Source organism: Danio rerio, chromosome 23 (genome assembly GCF_049306965.1).
Source record: "Danio rerio strain Tuebingen ecotype United States chromosome 23, GRCz12tu, whole genome shotgun sequence".
In the NCBI taxonomy this organism is placed as follows: Eukaryota; Metazoa; Chordata; class Actinopteri; order Cypriniformes; family Danionidae; genus Danio; species Danio rerio.
Genome location: NC_133198.1, coordinates 23,012,912 through 23,030,503, shown reverse-complemented (window position 1 = coordinate 23,030,503; position 17,592 = coordinate 23,012,912). Strand labels below are relative to the sequence as shown.

The 17,592-nt window shown below is 37.6% G+C and overlaps 3 protein-coding genes across 11 annotated transcripts in view; 2 read left to right on the top strand and 1 right to left on the bottom strand.

Annotated features, from left to right (window-relative positions):
• Positions 1-252: 252 nt before the first annotated feature.
• On the top strand, positions 253-13,113 carry tktb (transketolase b). 2 transcript variants are annotated; one of them, XM_021469760.2, is made up of 15 exons: positions 437-519; positions 2,111-2,140; positions 2,850-2,967; positions 3,059-3,172; positions 4,269-4,366; positions 5,042-5,233; positions 5,455-5,582; positions 5,689-5,885; positions 7,741-7,905; positions 8,514-8,670; positions 8,798-8,928; positions 9,042-9,125; positions 9,303-9,399; positions 12,064-12,183; positions 12,308-13,113. In XM_021469760.2, the coding sequence occupies exons 3-15, from the start codon at positions 2,884-2,886 to the stop codon at positions 12,478-12,480; spliced, it is 1,740 nt and encodes a 579-aa protein (XP_021325435.1). In that variant the 5' UTR covers positions 437-519; positions 2,111-2,140; positions 2,850-2,883; the 3' UTR covers positions 12,481-13,113.
• Positions 13,114-13,882: 769 nt separating this feature from the next.
• On the bottom strand, positions 13,883-16,302 carry tnnc1b (troponin C type 1b (slow)). Its single transcript, NM_001002085.1, is given in 6 exon segments — positions 13,883-14,114; positions 14,205-14,341; positions 14,423-14,537; positions 14,968-15,114; positions 15,235-15,265; positions 16,186-16,302. Coding segments are annotated over 6 exon segments (486 nt in total). The 5' UTR covers positions 16,210-16,302; the 3' UTR covers positions 13,883-14,082.
• si:dkey-32e6.6 overlaps positions 15,402-17,592 on the top strand; it is a 41,976-nt gene continuing 39,785 nt past the window's right edge. For 4 of the 8 annotated variants that reach the window (XM_073938810.1, XM_073938809.1, XM_073938814.1 and 1 more), the window contains exon 1: positions 15,437-15,734. The gene's annotated coding sequence lies outside the window, so the exon portion shown is untranslated. Of the gene's footprint in view, positions 15,735-17,592 lie in introns of all 8 variants that reach the window. The other 4 variants (XM_073938808.1, XM_073938813.1, XM_073938806.1 and 1 more) reach the window with 4 other exon arrangements.

Sequence of the window (17,592 nt, the reverse complement as noted above, 5' to 3'; positions counted from 1 at the left end):
GCAACATTTAATCAGTGTAACCGTGTGTGCAGATGAAGATTTCACTTAAGTTAAAAAAAGAAGAAGTCCCGAGTACCCTTTCATCCTTATCTTACATGTCGTGAGCTTTATTACAACAGAGCTCTGTTTGTGTTTGCCTGCGGTCTCTGCTCTGATCTGGCAACCTCACCTCAGCCATGCTGTTGCGAAAAGCCTGTCGTCCAATGATTCGCCGCAGCGCATGAGTTGACAGCTGACGTCACGCGTCAGTTAAAAGACACACGCACCACGCTACCCGCGTCCCACACCGTACTCGCCTCTGGTTGTGCTGTACTTCTTGCTATAATTATTCTTTCCGTAGAATCAGGATAGTTTCATTTCTGAGCTACAGCACTTGGGTATATCTCATTGCGTTTTCTCCCTATACATCTGAACCATGGATTACCACAAACCCGACGAGAAAACTCTGCAGGCCCTGAAAGACATTGCGAACAAGCTCAGGATTCACTCCATCAGGCAAACATGCGCCTCAAACTCCGGGTAAAGACGTCTAAGTTACACTCATTTAAAATCATTATTAAAGTCTTTATAGGATACCGAACGACATGTTTACAGCTGTATGTGCTCAATTATGTCATTTGTCGTGCAAATGTTCACTTTACGTTTCTGCATAGCACGTGAACTTGGCGAGGGGGACGGGCATGGAGCTCATGCTTTCTGTTTTCATTCGACCATTGTAGTTAGTATAAAACATTAATATAATATAACTCAAATTGTACACAATGCAATATAGCTGCTTTAGCGTTACTGGCTACATTTAAAAGCTTTTTAGCCCATCGCGGCCTTATAAAGATGACCAGTGAAATTGGCTTAACGTTAGCTCTCATCGCCACTATTATTAGCACGGATGTGTGTGTGTGGGGGATTTTAAATAGGATTATAAAGCGTTCATTGTTTATAGATTCTAAAAGTATCACAGGTTGAGCTGCAACTGATTGATTATGGCGATGTCCGATTCGTAAACGAGTCGGATCTTTTCAGTGAGTGCGGATATTGAATCTGTTCACAGACCCCATTTGAACACTGGGAGCGACAGCTGATTTGTTAAAGCGATTGACTTAAATTGACAGTTTTTATTATTCTGGAAATGCACAAAAAAAGTTATGTTAATGTTGTTGATTTGATTTTGTCAACATTTTAAATGGAGTTGTAATGAATTAAAATTGAAATAAGTGAAATTTAAATTGTCTTTAGTTTCTAGTTTGCTGATTTATCTGCTGAGTTAAGTCACGATTTTAATTCGCAATATACGTGATAAACACTTATGCATGTTTACAGCTATGGAATGTCACGTCGGGTCATGGCAACGTAATGACGCAAGTACGCCCAGACTCGAAAGAATCGATTTGAACCGAACCGTTTAAAAGAACCGTTCTGCGAAAAGGACTCTTCTCATCACTAATTAATTTATACACTAAGCTCGCGTCTGCACGGTTCCTACAGGTTGTCACGTGGAGAGGTGGAGGTCTCGTGGTGTCCGTTGTGCTGTGGGTTAAAGTGCTGTTATCCTCCATGATGCTAATGAAAATCAAATTAAAAGCACGCTCTGTTTAAGTATAAATCGATAAGGGAGGTTCACATGAAGCAGGAAAACTTTGACGTTGCTCAATCTCTGCTCTGCAGTTCTCTTTTGTACGGTGGACCAATTTATTGCCACAGAGGCCATTTCTTAACATGAACCAAAGTCCCACATGGGGGTTTCTAAACCTGCAGAGGATAAATCGAAAAACTTTTTTCTGTTGGACGCCATGTGTCAGGTGGTCAATATATTAAAACACCTCACACACCCTTTCTGGCAATAAACGAATAATCTTTCGTTCGTTCAAGTTGAGGATTTTCCAGAATTTTGAAACGTTTACCTGATACTATTTGTTTAGGTTATGACACTTCCTTATTTTTATTTTAGCGTACAATAACCAGTTTTTGTTCTTACTGAATCCTCAGTTTATACAAGGAAGAATTTATCATGACTCATTCCTTTGTCTGTACCTTTTGCAGCCAAATCATTCATTCTGAAACGGATCAGTGGAGAGTTTTCTTAACCCTTTCCATTTTTGTTTTCTTATTTCAGCCTAAATGAGTCACTCTGTAGGACAATATGGTAATTAATCAGTGGTGTTTTTGTGGTGAAGAATTAGGAGTAAACTGACTGATAACACAAGACTGCATGTAGTTTGACTCGCAATCAAAATATAACAGGTTAAACCGTTTTGTGGCGACTGAATTGCATGGGTCTTATTGTGAATTAAAAACACTTTTTAGAAACAAAACTAACAGTTCTACTGCATCCTTAGTTGAAGTCCAAACATGTATGTCATAACAATGTGTTTCATCAATGTGACTTCAGTGCAGAGTAGAACAATGTACAGGTTTATCTTTTCTATGCAATTTCAATAATGATTCTAAGCAATACACAGGTTTGCAGTGAAATGCACTAGAATTACTAATCTGATGTTTTATTTACCTTTTGCACCTTCAAAAAAAGCAGAATGTTTATACCTTGGTCTATTGCACTGTTGTTTCTTTATTTGAATCTACAACTCCAGTGATTATTAAATGGTTCATATAATTTTTATTAGTTTTGGCAGTAGCTAAAGTCATTGATTCTTATGATAAGGTCTATTACTACACCTCAATCCCCAGTGATGACAGGGTCATGTTTTGCCCTCTAGTACCGTTTGCAATCAGTTTTTTGATTTTGAAGTGAACGATAACCTGCACGTCGGACTGGTTTTTAACATCCAGCATGTTTGAGCTGATGGTTAATGGTTGATGGAGGGATTGATACAGATGTGTTTTCCTTCTAACAGACACCCCACCTCCTGCTGCAGTGCTGCCGAGCTCATGTCTGTGCTGTTTTTCCACACCATGCGCTACAAAGCTGGGGATCCCCGCAACCCCTGCAATGACCGCTTCATCCTATCCAAGGTGGACTGGTGATTTATGCTGGATGGGAGCTTCCTTGAACTTGTTTGTTTCCTGCAAGTACTTAATGCATTCTTCCTGTTGCTGTTTTCAGGGCCATGCTGCTCCTATTCTGTATGCTGCCTGGGCAGAGGCTGGATATATTAAAGCGTCTGATCTGCTAAACCTGCGCAAAATCGATTCTGACCTAGAGGGTCACCCCACTCCTGTGAGTAGCACCACATTTATAACTCCATGAAAAACATTTGTGGTCAACAAACAACTAAACATGGCAAAACAATAGACAGAGCTGGGACCATAAATCAATGTATAGTGATTCATGGATTCTTTTTTAGTGAATCTTCATGGCAGAGATGGCCAAACTTGGGTGCGCGGGCCACAGTTGGCCCATTGTAACCTTTGATTTAGCCCACCATCCCATCTGAGAAGAGATGGAGAGTTTTGGGGAGGGTTGTGGTTAATTGTTTTAATCCACTTTCATTTCTAATTTAACGTAACCTTTCATTTGTTAGTTTTATTTTTGAGCTACAAAAAACTCCATTATGTTGTAAATGGAAGAATTCTTGTGTTTTCATTATAACAGGTTCATTATATAATGCAAGGGAAAAAAACACACACACATACATATATATATATATATATATATATATATATATATATATATATATATATATATATATATATATAAATAATGGATTAGTTAATCTGTTTTAAGTAATGTTTTCTATTTTATTTTTAAATAAACGAGGAAATTATTCATGGCAACTTTATAGTACAGCTTGATATATTTACCTTCGGCTCACAGTCCTCAATCTAGCTTATTTTTTGGCCTTACCTAAGAAAAAAATTGGGCTCCCCTGCTCTATGGTATGGATTTTGAGCTCAATTTTTTAACCAGCAGATGGTGCTTTAAGCGTGTTTTTTCCTTGCGCTCTAAGTTGGCATGAAGAAGAGCATCTGTGCTTTGTCGTACTGTAAGTGGTTAGATGTAAACACTGCTTACCATGAACACTCTTGTTACTTGCCTAAACATTTTCGTTAAGTAATTTATTTTTATGAATTTATTTATTTTTTTACTTTTAAGTTGAAAATGTAAGGTTTGGCAGTGTTGCTGTTTGTAAAGGGTGCAGTGCCATCTGGCGGTAAAATCTGTGTTCAGAATTGATTCAAAAAGAGAATAGCAATGTATTCAGATTTGCAAATTTATTTGTTGTCACAGCCTTAATAGATACCCGTTTAGTTTTTTTTTTTTTCTTAATTAAGACTTGCAGACTTGTGTGTTAACACTGTCATATCTGTTTTAGAAACTGGCATTTGTGGATGTAGCAACAGGTTCTCTTGGCCAGGGTTTGGGTGCTGCCTGTGGAATGGCCTACACCGGCAAATACTTGGATAAATCAAGGTACTCGTGTTCTCCAGAGAGTGTTTTGTTCCACATTATTTCACTTTTAGTTATCAAGATTTTTACACCAAAAAATCCTCCTAATTTTGAATTTATAGTCTTTATGGTGTTTTTTTTTTTTTTTTTGAAGAAACAACACTGATTGAATGAACATGACAGATTGTAGACTCAAAAAAAAGTCTGCTGTTATGATTGGCTAACAGTTTAGCATATTTAAATGTTTTTTTCAAAAGAGCAGCTGTGTGGGCCAGTGTAAACATCTGTTGAATCATATAATGTTTGAAAACAAATACACCATAAAAATAAATTAAACGGCACCAAGTTTATATGAGCTCTGGAAAGGCAGAGATTAGTCGCCCTTAATGAGGTGGCATATTCAACAACCTGTTGTTTGGTAGATTGGCTTCAATATAAGATGTTTTAGACTAAAGAGAAAGTTTTGACTTATGAAACTTTAAAGAGTGCTTGCACTATGACTTATGTTTTTCTTATAGCATGGCCTACGATACCAATTTGCTTGTGTACACTTAATTCAAAACCTCATACTTCTGTGGTGCCAGAGATCAAATAGAAGTCATTGAAATAAACTAATAACATTTTAATAATGGAAAGCTTTTGTTTGTAATTATTCCGAAATTGTCGAATTGAATGCGTCTTGTCTTGCTGTATCATTAGCTACCGTGTGTACTGTATGCTGGGAGATGGCGAGTGTTCAGAGGGGTCGGTGTGGGAAGCCATGGCTTTTGCCTCCCATTACAAGCTTGACAATCTGGTGGCCATTCTTGATGTGAACCGTCTGGGCCAGAGTGAGCCAGCACCACTGCAGCACAATGTGAACGTCTACAAGGAGCGCTGTGAGGCCTTCGGGTATGATTCAATCAGCTACCATTTTTTTCTTCCTAAATCTTACACAATCGCTCCAATTAAGTAATTGCATTGTGTATGATATTGCATACTGTTGTTTGTATTAGCCTATATAGACAAAACTAAGCAGCTAGTGATGTAATTCTTGCTATCATCCATTTGGAACACAGCCGTGTTGCCTTTTGATAACTCAATGTGTTTACCACCGATTTATTTTTCTTCAGCTTCAACACTTATGTAGTGGATGGGCATGATGTGGAGGAGCTGTGCAAGGCTATGTGGCATGCTGAAGGAGTGAAGGGGAAGCCCACTGCCATCGTAGCTAAAACATTCAAAGGCAAAGGTCTCAAAGGTGATTAACACCATGATTGCAGTACAGGATGATGATTATGATTAACATGAATGATATGTTATGGTAATCCTCATAATGACCATCAGACCTGTGGTGTTTTGTTCAGGCATTGAGGATCAGGATAACTGGCACGGGAAGCCGATGCCTAAAGACCGTGCAGAGGAGCTGATTAATGACCTCCTGAGCCAGATCCAGTCTCCCAATAAGCCTCTCTACCCTCAGCCACCAAAAGAGGACGCGCCTCCAGCTGACCTGTCCCCAATCCATCTGCTCACAGCCCCAGAATACAAGCTTGGAGACAAGGTGATAAACTGATGCTAATTCTGTCAAGTCCCTCTGCATTATTACCACTTTGACACTTGCCTTATAAAAATGCAACACTGCCACTTCTAAAATTGAGTTGATTTGATAACTGCTGATTGGCGACTGCTTTTAAATCCTGCTGTGCATATTTGTGTGAACATTAAAAGCAAAATACAGTGGCTATTCAGAGGTGTTCAAGTCACTCCATTTACACAGCCATGTCAGTGCAAGCTCTTGTTGCGAAGCTTAGACATTTTTTATAAAGTGTATATCAGATGTTGCACTGAAGCTAGAGTCATATCAGCTTTGTTCATTGAAAAAGACATTATTTGATCAGATTTGTAAGTTTGTAGGGTTGTCGTGAGACCATAAATTAATTCAACGACACTAATAAATTATAAAGTAAATTGTCAGAAATACTATATTTTATGTTATAATATGCCTACTTGAATTTAACTCATAATTCCCTTAAAGCCAAAAAGGTATTATTTGCACGTCACTTCACCTAAAATATATTCATTGTTTTTGTTTTTGTAGGTAACTTACCAACAAAAATACATTAAAATAAAGATACAAATTATACAGAATGAAATTTGTTACAAAAGAGCATTTTTTCCCAACAAATTTAGGCGATATGAAGTACTCATTTTTCAATGTTTCATGTTGCTATTAAGTTTTTCGTCCATTTTTTTTTTCTTCTTCTTTTTCATTCCTATCAGGTAACAATCCAAAGTAATTCAAAATTTCACTTTTTTTCACAAAAGATTGCTGTTGTTGTATCTACGAAGTCATATTAACAGGAACAGAAATGATCCAATTCAGATTTGCATTAGATCAAGTGCTACACAGTTTTATAACCTTAAAGGGCTCCACAGACTAATAAAATAAAATAGTTTAATGTTGCACAAACGTGAGCATTTTAGTGACTTTCAACATGCAACATGATCTATTGTAGATAAACCATTAATGACTATACTACAGTGGCACCGCCAGTATTTTGGAGCCATAGTTTTGCAATACTAGTACCGGTAAACCATGCAACCCTAGTAAGTTGACTTCAAATTTCATACTGTATACAGTGCAATGATTCGGAAGTGATCCAGGAACTAGTACAGAATTAACAAATGAAATAACTCTTTAATTTTAATAGTATTTGAAGGCAACATATTGTTTTGTATTTGATAATGATATTATGCAGCACATGAAAACTGGCTTGCTTCTGTCAGTACAATGATATAGGCAAGTCTTGAAGACATTTGTGAGATGATTCAAAACCTTTTTCAGGTGCTGCATTGTATATATTCATGTGCGTGCTGCAGCCGTGGTATGACAACAATATTTCTTGATTGATACGCCAGAATGAGTGGTTTTTAGCCATATCTGACTATAAAATGGCAACTTTTCATTTTCTGTCAGACTTGGAACACAGCGTTACTAGAGAAGAGTCCAGCTTTAATAGGGAAATTATCAAAGCTAAGTCATTGGAGTGAGATGCTTATGCTCTAATCTGATGCAGTGATTAAGCGAAGTTAAAAGTGCTTCCGCCAGATTCGAAGTTTGGTTGAATAGATTAAAAAATGGTAAAACTGAGCCGTTTAGCTCTAAGGGGGGGTTGTAAATTGAGCAAAGTTTCAATAAGAAGAGTGTTATTGTGAACTCGTTGAAAAATTGTGTGTTCTATGTCTTACTATTTAAGCCGGTCTGAATTCTTTTTCAGTGTTGTACTTCCTAAAATTCTGAATTGCTCCCACAGCACTCTTTCTTTCTTTGTTTCGGAATTTTAACTCTTTTAAAAAATGATACATAACTTTTAAAGTAGGACTTGTTAGTTATTTGATTTTGTTTGCCCACTCAGATCTCCACCAGGAAAGCTTACGGTGTGGCCCTGAAAAGGTTGGGTGATGCCAGTACTCGTGTGGTGGCACTGGATGGCGATACTAAGAACTCAACCTTTGCTGATATGTTCAAGAAGGCTCATCCTGATCGCTACATTGAGTGCTTCATTGCAGAGCAGAACATGGTGTGTAACTTTTTCCACTTTTATGCTGACAGTTTACAAGCATGATATCAAAAAGTATGTTGGCTGACAGTGTGTCATGTATGTCACAGATGAATGATTCTGTAAGCCGTTTGTAGAGCTTTGTGACGGGTTGAAGGTGTGGTGCACCTGTTTTTATAGTGCTTTGTAAAATACCTGACCTCACCCATTCAAATGTTATCTGTTACTATTCACTTTGACTAATATTAATCACTGACAAGTGCTTACTCAATGTAACATGACTTCCCACAATCAGAAAGACTTCCTCTATGAACATTCAGAGGTGAAAATAGATGTTTTCATGAAATTAAATACTAGATTTAATTCAGCAATAAGTAGACCGGTTTTAGTTATGTAATACATATTTAAACGGTTATTTAATATTCAAAAGTATGGGAGCAGTATGTTTTTACTTGACTTTTGTTAGCTAAAAGATGCATTAAATAAATTGTTGTTAAATGCTTTCTGGAAAACTATACCAACCCTAAACTTTTGAATATTAGTTTTGGTTAATTTTAACATAAAATATCCATATGCAATTTTGTAGTATTGCATATTAAACCTATTATTATTATTTTTCTGCTGTTCAGGTGAGTGTGGCTATTGGTTGTGCCACTCGTGAGCGCACTGTTTCATTCGCCAGCACTTTTGCCGCCTTCCTTGCTCGTGCCTACGACCAAATCCGTATGGCAGCCATCTCCCAGTCTAATGTCAACCTGGTCGGCTCTCACTGTGGTGTTTCCATTGGTAAGTAAAATGTATGGCAACAATTGCGGTTCATCTTAATGTAATTGTCAGATCTCTTCTGCTGTCCCTTTTATTGATCTTTGAGGATTTTATGGAAGCATTTAATAAATGTTTGATATTTGATTAGGTGAGGATGGTCCCTCACAGATGGCTCTGGAGGATCTTGCCATGTTCCGCGCTATTCCAACATGCACGGTGTTTTACCCTAGTGATGGAGTGTCTACTGAGAGATCTGTGGAGCTTGCAGCCAATACAAAGGTGTGGTTTATGGTTTTAACTTGGTCTCATAGTTGGTTATCACTCTCAATTACCAATAATCATAACTGGCTGTTATTTAGCTCGTGTTTTTGCGGTTTTCTTTTTCTTTTTAGGGTATCTGTTTCATCCGAACCAGTCGACCTGACACTGCAGTCATCTATAATCCTGAAGAGAAATTTGAAATTGGGAAAGCCAAGGTGAGGGAAAAAAAAACGATGGAGTTTCAAGCTACATCAAGAATTAGTTAGCAGCTGTGCTGAAACTTATAAAATATTGCCTTTAGTAATGCAGTGCACAAATATAGGGCCTTTTGTCTGACAGCTGTAAACGGTCTGCTTTAAGGGGTTTTCTTAAATTCTCTTTCTGTCCTCTAGGTGGTGCGGCAGTCCAGCAAAGATCAGGTGACCGTTATTGGAGCTGGAGTCACACTCCATGAGGCGCTGGCAGCACATGACCAACTAGCCAAAGAAGGTTTGTTCTGCATCCATTGGCTAGGATATTGTATTAATTAAAATCATTAATATTCCCAGTTTCATTTTAGACCAGGGATGGGCAAACTTGATCCTCGAGGGCCGGTGTCCCTGCAGAGTTTTGTTCCAACACTAGTCAAACACACCTGAACATGCTAATCAGTGTCTTTAAGATCACAAGAAATCTATAAGCAGGTGTGTTTGATTAGGGTTGGAGCTAAACTGTGCAGGACACCGGCCCTCCAGGACCGAGTTTGCCCACCCCTGTTTTAGACCCTTATGAATCAAGACTATTGAATCTTGTAATTCAAGTTGGCTATAATTTATCAATATACAGGATCCCCGCGTGGTCTTAAAGTCTTAAAGTCTAAAATTTAAAAATCGAAATTTAAGGCTTTAAAAAGTCTTAAATTCGCTCTTCTGGGTCTTAAATATTTTTGCACAGGTCTTATTTTTGCGATGTCCATGTAACGCTACATCTAATGCTCATTTAAATTCTTTTTTTGTTGTTGTTGCTTGGTTTTTGGGGTGTTGTAGTTCTTTATTTCACTAATCCAATTTTAATTTGCGGTATTACAACTACAAAAAGGTCAGCTTGCAATAGCCAATCAGCTTTATGTTATTAAACTCAGTGCGCGCGGCAAATGTGACGTCATCGCTGTGTTTGAGGAAGTGTGCTTTGAGTGCGCGTGACATGATTTCGTCTGGCAGAGTATGTCGTTATTTCACTGACAAATGTCGCAAGCGCAGTTTTATAAGTCGGGAGCGCTGTAATACGAGGGAGCGAATCTCTTCTCACGCGCCGGTTTCCTCTGTTCGTGGACAAAACTGCTCGCGAGCTCTCAAAACACTGGCTGCTCACGTGCGAATGATCTGCTCTCACTCCGTCGGACTCCTTTCGTGCTTTTGCTCTCCAGAGATGCTTCAGCATACTGTAGTATTAAGAATAGTGAACTGATAAAATGAAATGCAGTGTAGTTTTTCTACAGTAAAGTGTGGTGAATTGTAGAATAATATACCCTATATTGTAAAAAACAAAAAAAAACAAAACTAAAGCACTGGGTAGTTTGTTTATTATACACTTGTTGTGTTACCATAGCAACTATAGTATTACCACAACAGATTAATTGAAGCACTTTACTGTACTTTACAAAACACTGTACAGCAGACACTAGTTCACTTTATTTTAGAGATAAAATGGGATTGATAGTGACATTTATTTGAAGAGTGAATAGTACAGTAGGCTATAATACCTTATCAAGTGTTTCCCTATTTTCTATCACTGTTACATTTCTGCTTGTGTTGGTTATATTTAAATGTTGTTGTTTTTTTATTAGTATGGTGCACCTTATGGAGGATAAGGCAAGGCAAGGCAAGTTTATTTATATAGCACATGTCGTACACGGTGGCAATTCAAAGTGCTTTACATAAACAAGAATAAAAGAAACAAGTAAAATAAAAATAAAAACAAATAATAAAAATGATTAAAAAAACATAAAAACAGGTCAAATGTGATTATAAAAGAATGAAGGATGCAGCACAATATAAAAAATGTTTTTAAAATAAAACTTATCCTTGTCTTTAAGTGTTTGAAACTGGAAATATCTCATCATATAACATACAGCCAAAATATAAGACTGACATCTTTATGATCCGTCCATGTGTGATCATAGAAAGAACCAGATGACCAATAATTCTTGGCTAGAAATTGCAACAGCCATGGCAAAGGAGGGAAGTGTTTTTTAAACTTTGGAAAAGCCTGAGGGATAAGTTTGTTAAAACAAAAAAGAGGCCCCCAAAAAACATCTTCAATGATAATGATTTTCTTTTTATTCGTCTGATTTTACTTAGTTTTTTTTGGACCGCCCCCTGTCATTTAAAAAAATATCTCAATGGCGAATGCGTCAAGTATAAAAGCCTCATCTGTTCTGTGAGGTGTGCGATGCGAAGCCAGGCGAAAGTATAAATCAGCGTTAAGATGGTTTTTTTTCTTTTTTTCTGTAGTTCAATGGTGCATTTAACCTGTCTTTAGTACTGTTCAATTTAAATACATTTATTTCACCCCTAATTTTGTGCTTTTACATTTTCTCTCGCGTGTCTTTGATATTGCAATGTAGGTCTTAAATTTAATGCTTAATGGTCATAAAAAGGTCTTAAAGTCTTAAATTTGACATCATGTTATCTGCAGAGACCCTGATATAGATAAAACCATAAAAGATCTTACTTAAATAAGCAAGTGTATAATTCTGACGTAAATTGAAGAGTTTAGATGTGAAAGCCTCTTTGTCATCTGAGATTTTCTTCTAAAATGAGCATCTTTCTCAGGCTTGTGTGTACGTTCAGTAATTTCACTTGTTTAAGAGGAATGCTGAACATACTCCTAGGAGGCTGAGATAAATGCTAATTTTAAAATAAAATATCATATGGTACTTAAGGGCTTTTGCATCTGAACCCTTCAGTTGTTAATAAAAAGTGGTAGATGAAACTGGGGAATGTGGTGAAGAAATATCCAAGTATGAGAATGTAAATTTTTCTTCCCCTAAGAAGTTTAAAATCTAAGTGATCAAGTTCATTTTTCTAGATGTACTAGACCACCATTTTTTTCATGCTGCTATAGTGTATAAAAACGTATATACAATTGTGATGTGTTCTTTCAATTTGCCAGGTGTGAACATTCGGGTTATTGACCCATTCACCATTAAGCCCCTGGATGCCTCCACTATTGTGGCGAGTGCTCGTGCCACAGGAGGAAGAGTGATCACTGTGGAGGACCATTACAAAGAGGGTGAGCTGCTCTTTCCATCCAAATAATAGCATTATTAGCGGAAAAGAAAATAGTTTTCTTAGTATTTTGTTACATTTTGTCCAAACAGAGGTCTTTAATGTTGGTTCTTCTGCTCTCATTGTAGGTGGTCTGGGCGAGGCTGTTCTGTCTGCTGTGGGTGAAGAGCCTGGCATTGTGGTGCACCGGCTGGCCGTGAGCCGTGTGCCCAGAAGTGGGAAACCACAGGAGCTGCTGGACATGTTTGGCATCAGTGCCAAATGTATTGTTGCTGCCGTCAAGCGTACTTTCGCCAACTGAAACTGTTTGAACCACCCTGAGCTACACCCTTCCTCTTTCTCCACTCCTAACCCAGACCCCATAGACAAGCTCACCACACAATCCATATCATTCCAGCAGCTTACGGCTTGAGGATACAGCTAACTTCTCAACTCTTAATGCGTGCATTGTAGTTTACAGTGTCCTTCACAGCTCTGAAATGCTTCCATTTTGTGTCATCATTGGTTTTGCCTTGACCGCTTTAAATGCTACATTTAAAAGTGTTTTTAAAAGATTTGGAGGTTTATCAGAGTGCATTAATGGATTAGATCAGAATGAAAGTATTGTTAACGGACCGTTTCAAAAGTCATTTCATCTTTCCAATTGCTTTTGGCTGTGCTTCCTGTAATTACATGCTAGTTTGAACAAATACATTTGACGATGGCTGTGATGATGCTTTCAGGGAGTAAAAAATAAATACAAAATATATATCTATTTTTTTTTACTGCTGTGTTAACCACTGGACAACCCAGGTTTGGAAAGTTGAACTTGAATGGTTTGGTTTTGGTGACTTGATGAAACGTCACGTTACTGAGATGCCCTCACTGTTGTTGTTTTTTCACCTGTAGTTTTCACTCAATTTGGTAATGTTAATAAATTCAACTGCCCATCTAATCTGCCTATTTGCTTTATAAGTGTAGGTAGTGTGTGTGTGTGTGTGTGTGTGTGTGTGTATATGAATGTATATCTTGAAGAGCCTTTTGGTTAATGAAGACAATGAGGTAGCTAAATGAATGTAGTTGGATACACTACAAATTTTGTACTGGTAATTATAAAGCATGTTTGTCTCTGGAGAGCAACTGTGTACTGCAAGGTGTTTTCTTCTTTTCTTTTTTTTTCTTTTTTTTACTGAAAGTGTAAAGAACTTCCATTTAGGACACAATACTAGGAAAGTCCCAGACAAATGTTTCATAGCAAAGCCCAGCAAAAAATTTTGTGTTTAATAGGCGTCTAATGAACATCTAAGAGTAGACAGCTTGGCTAAAACAAGGCTAAACTTACGCTGTCAGCAGAAATCTAATAGACATATAAGAATAGCCCGATGAACCGATTAGACTTTATATGTGTAATCATTAATTTTTGTTTATTTGACGTCTATTAGATTTTCCGTGACAGCCCAAATTTAGCTTGGTTTTAGCCAAGACGACTATATTTAAACATCTATGAGACCTCTTTTAAAAACAAAAAATGTTTGCTGGGTGCATTCAAGTTTGTGTTCAGGCATGGGGGAGTGTAATTTGGTGTTAGAAGTTTTAGAATGTTTTCAAGGGATTGTATTTTTCAGTGTATAGGAGTTAAGACCAGCACATTTTTATAACGTGAGTGAACGCTAAAAACAGGTGTACATTATCTTCAAAAAAAAAAAAAAAAAACAATTGTGTACAGAAAAGGTTTTTACTTGAGCACAAATAACACGAATAATTAGGGCAGCAGTATGACAAGACTGATTCACTTCAACAACCTTTCAGAACTAAATGAAATGCAGATCATTTTCCGTGCTTTCTAATTAGGTGTCCGTGTGGTGACGTCAGAGAGGCAGGCAGCATTGGTTCAGGGAATGAAATGGCTTCACTTGGCGGGTTTTTACTCGACACCCTTCATAAAGTCCAAGAACTCTGTTGGGATGTAAGGTAAATGCTAATCAGTTGTCGAAATGTATATTTTGAATAAATATCCATAATAAAGTGGTTGTTATATGAGTTTACCGTCGTAGTCGATCTTGCCGTCGTTGTTTTTGTCTCCGTCCTTCATGAGTTCCTCGATGTCATCCTCAGTGATGGCCTCACCTGTGGACTCCAGCATGTTCTTCAGCTCATCCAAGTCAATGTAACCATCTCCATTTCTTAACAGGACAATAAAACGTGGTTTTGCAATAGATTGTAAAATGAGGCCAACTTTAACATGCTTTGATAAAAATACATACTTATCAAACATGCGGAAGACTTCAGCCAGTTCTTCTTCTGATTTTCCTTTGCTCTCCTCTTTCATACAGCGCACCATCATGACCAAGAACTCATCAAAGTCTACTGTCCCACTCCCTACATCCCACAGAGACCACCAGTGAACAATCAAATCCCAATTTATACACTTTCGGAAATAAAAATACAAAAGCTGTCACATACATGTTAGCAGGGGCGTAGCAACCAGGGGGGATGGGGGGATATGTCCCCCTTACTTTTAGAGACAGGCCATTTAACAGGTGATTAATAATTACATGAACATAAACTTTAAGATCTCAAGACACCCCCCCCCCCCCCCCCACACACACACAGACACATACTTTTAAAATGTCTGCTATGCCCTGCATGTTAGTACGTAATGATCTAGATATCTTTAAGATACATATTAATAGTTTTTACCTTTTCACAAGGTTTTGCCCCAGTGACAGGTTTTGTAACATTACCTTTATTACTATGAATGTACCATAAACTTGAGGAGAATAAATTATACCTTAAATGAATGACATACCATCTTCATCTACTTCGTCTACCATTTCCTGAAGCTCTTCTTGAGTGGGGTTTTGGCCCAGCATCCTCATCACCTTCCCCAACTCCTTAGTGCTGATGCAGCCGTCCTCAGCGTCCTGCACGAAGATGTCGAACGCAGCACGGAACTCTGCCAGGTACAGTCACAAGCACAAATGACACATCACAGACATTTATAAGTTGGAAAGAGAATAGTCATGTAAAATCACACAAAATCCAGCGATATGACAGATTTCAACGAGGAACTTACCATTCTTCTGCTCCTCTGTCAAGTTCTCCACCTGTTAGGTTCAAGAGAGAGCTCAAAATTGGCTCCAGTTGACTCAGAACTAAAAATACAATTTGTTGTAAGACTATATAGCTTGTCGTTCATCATAGACCGACCAAGGTATGTGCTTTACAGAAATGACAGCTGTCACTTGCGTAACGGTCTTCAGACACCAGACACCCTCATTGTTAAATGCTTCAACCTCAGTGTCTGTGACCCTTCAATATTTCATCAGCTTCAACCTATAATTTTCACTAGTTTTGTTGATCAATTATTGAGCAAATCCATTTTGACAGTGTTTCCTGTGCCATTAGGCTCTGTGCCTTTAAAAAGGCTCCAGAGTAGCTCTCTCAAATGTCCCGTTTATTGATTTAACCTTGAGAGCTAACCTGCAGACAGTGCACTCATTGATCTGTCCGGTTGATTATTAGTTATAATGCAGAAATCTGCCATTTGTAGAGGAAGGAAATGGTCAAGGACAGGTAAGCTGTTAAACTATCATTTATAAATTTAAAATTTCGCTGACATTTGCATGCAAAACTATTTATGGGACTTATTACGGGGTCACTTTCCGTACAGACAGCCTGAAGGGGAGTTAAATGCTCATACATTTGAAGACAAAATTTGTAATTCTACTGTGAAATTTGAATTCGTTTTCAAATATTTCCCAAGTGATGTTTTAGTTAATTAGTGAAGTCACTGGACAACAGCGAATAAGATAAAATAATCTCTTAAGGGGCGAATAATATTGACCTTAGCAGTTGAACTTTTTTTTTTTACTAGAAGAAAAAGACTTTCTCCAGATGATAATAAGATATAATAGGAAATACTGTGAAGAAAATTCTTCCTCTGTTAAACATCACATGGGAAATATAAAAATAATAAGAAAAATTTTGTCTTCAACTAACTTTAATTACTGTGCCCATAACTTACCGCTGCTTTATATACATCATCCATGGCTGTCCCGGGTTTAGATTTTCCTTTTTTGAAATGGTCAGTAAACTCCTCACAGGTAATCCAGCGCTCCTCTCTTCACGGCAGACACAGGACAAAGAGTCCCAGGGCCACCTGCCTTGGCCTTTATGGCTGGAATGGATGGCTTAGAAAAGACAATGGCTTTTGTCACTCCCCTTTCCTATCAGAGAGAGAGCGAGGGATGAGTGAAAAAGGAAAGGGAGCAGGGCAGAAAGGGGTTAGGGATGGTATGGGCTATAAATAGAGGAGGAATTTCAGAGACAACAGGCAGGAGAACTCGAGTTATGACAATAAGTCCTTGGCACTGGTCTTTCTGGCCGCCTAAGCAACAATCCCATATCAGGTTCTAAACTTATCCACCGGTCACCTGCATTTGCCAATCATTTGCTGAGCAGCATCACAGCTCCATTCCTGTGCCAGGCACTGGTCATATACGTATGAACATGACTGTAACCTAAGAGACTAGTAGCACTGGTCCAATCAATCAGTGCTTGGTTGAAGGTAATTAACTTAATATTGCCCTTCCAGTAGGTTTCTTTGACCAAATCATATAGAAAATGTGTGATTTTTAATAATCTATAGTTACAGCAATTGTTTGAATGGATAAATGCTGTGAAGTGAAATAAATAAGCTGTGCCTGGATAGGTGCTATATTGAATTTAAATTTACTTTATGAACTTGTATATACAGTAGTGTGAATATGAGCATTATGAGTGGTACTATATCCACCATGTTCTCATTATCACATGACCTTGTCAGTTGCGTCGCTTCACTCCCATTTATAAATTGTTTTGGATTGCCTTATGGGATAGTAATGTGTACGTTGGATGCATGCTTCAGAATCTTGCTGGAAGCAGTGGGTACTTCTTGCATATTGAGCAAGTTCTATCAGCGTTTCTGCAGTTTACTGACTATTATATTGTTACAGACATGAATTTCATTCTTCTGCTGTAAGATGATACTATGAGAAATGTGATTAACCTTTGACTTGTGTAGTAATTTTATTCCATTCCAATATGTTTTATTTTGTGTTAAAAAGGAGCAAGGAAAGGAAGCATTGGGACAAAAAAGCATCTGCTAAATGACTAAATGTTGAAATTATATTTTTGAAAGAACATTAATTCAACCTTTTATAAACAGAGGTCTTTAAAGGGTCTTAAATCAGTGCAGAGAAAATGTAATAATAGAAATGGCATAAAATGTCACATGCTTGTCACATTCATCCCTATTTAAAAATAGATAACATGTAAAATAATTAAATTCAGATTTGTTTTCTGAGATATTTAACAGCCTTAAGTAAAATGCTTAAATATGTAGAATGAAAACTTATTTCCATGTACATTTCTGTTCCTATTCGCAGATTTT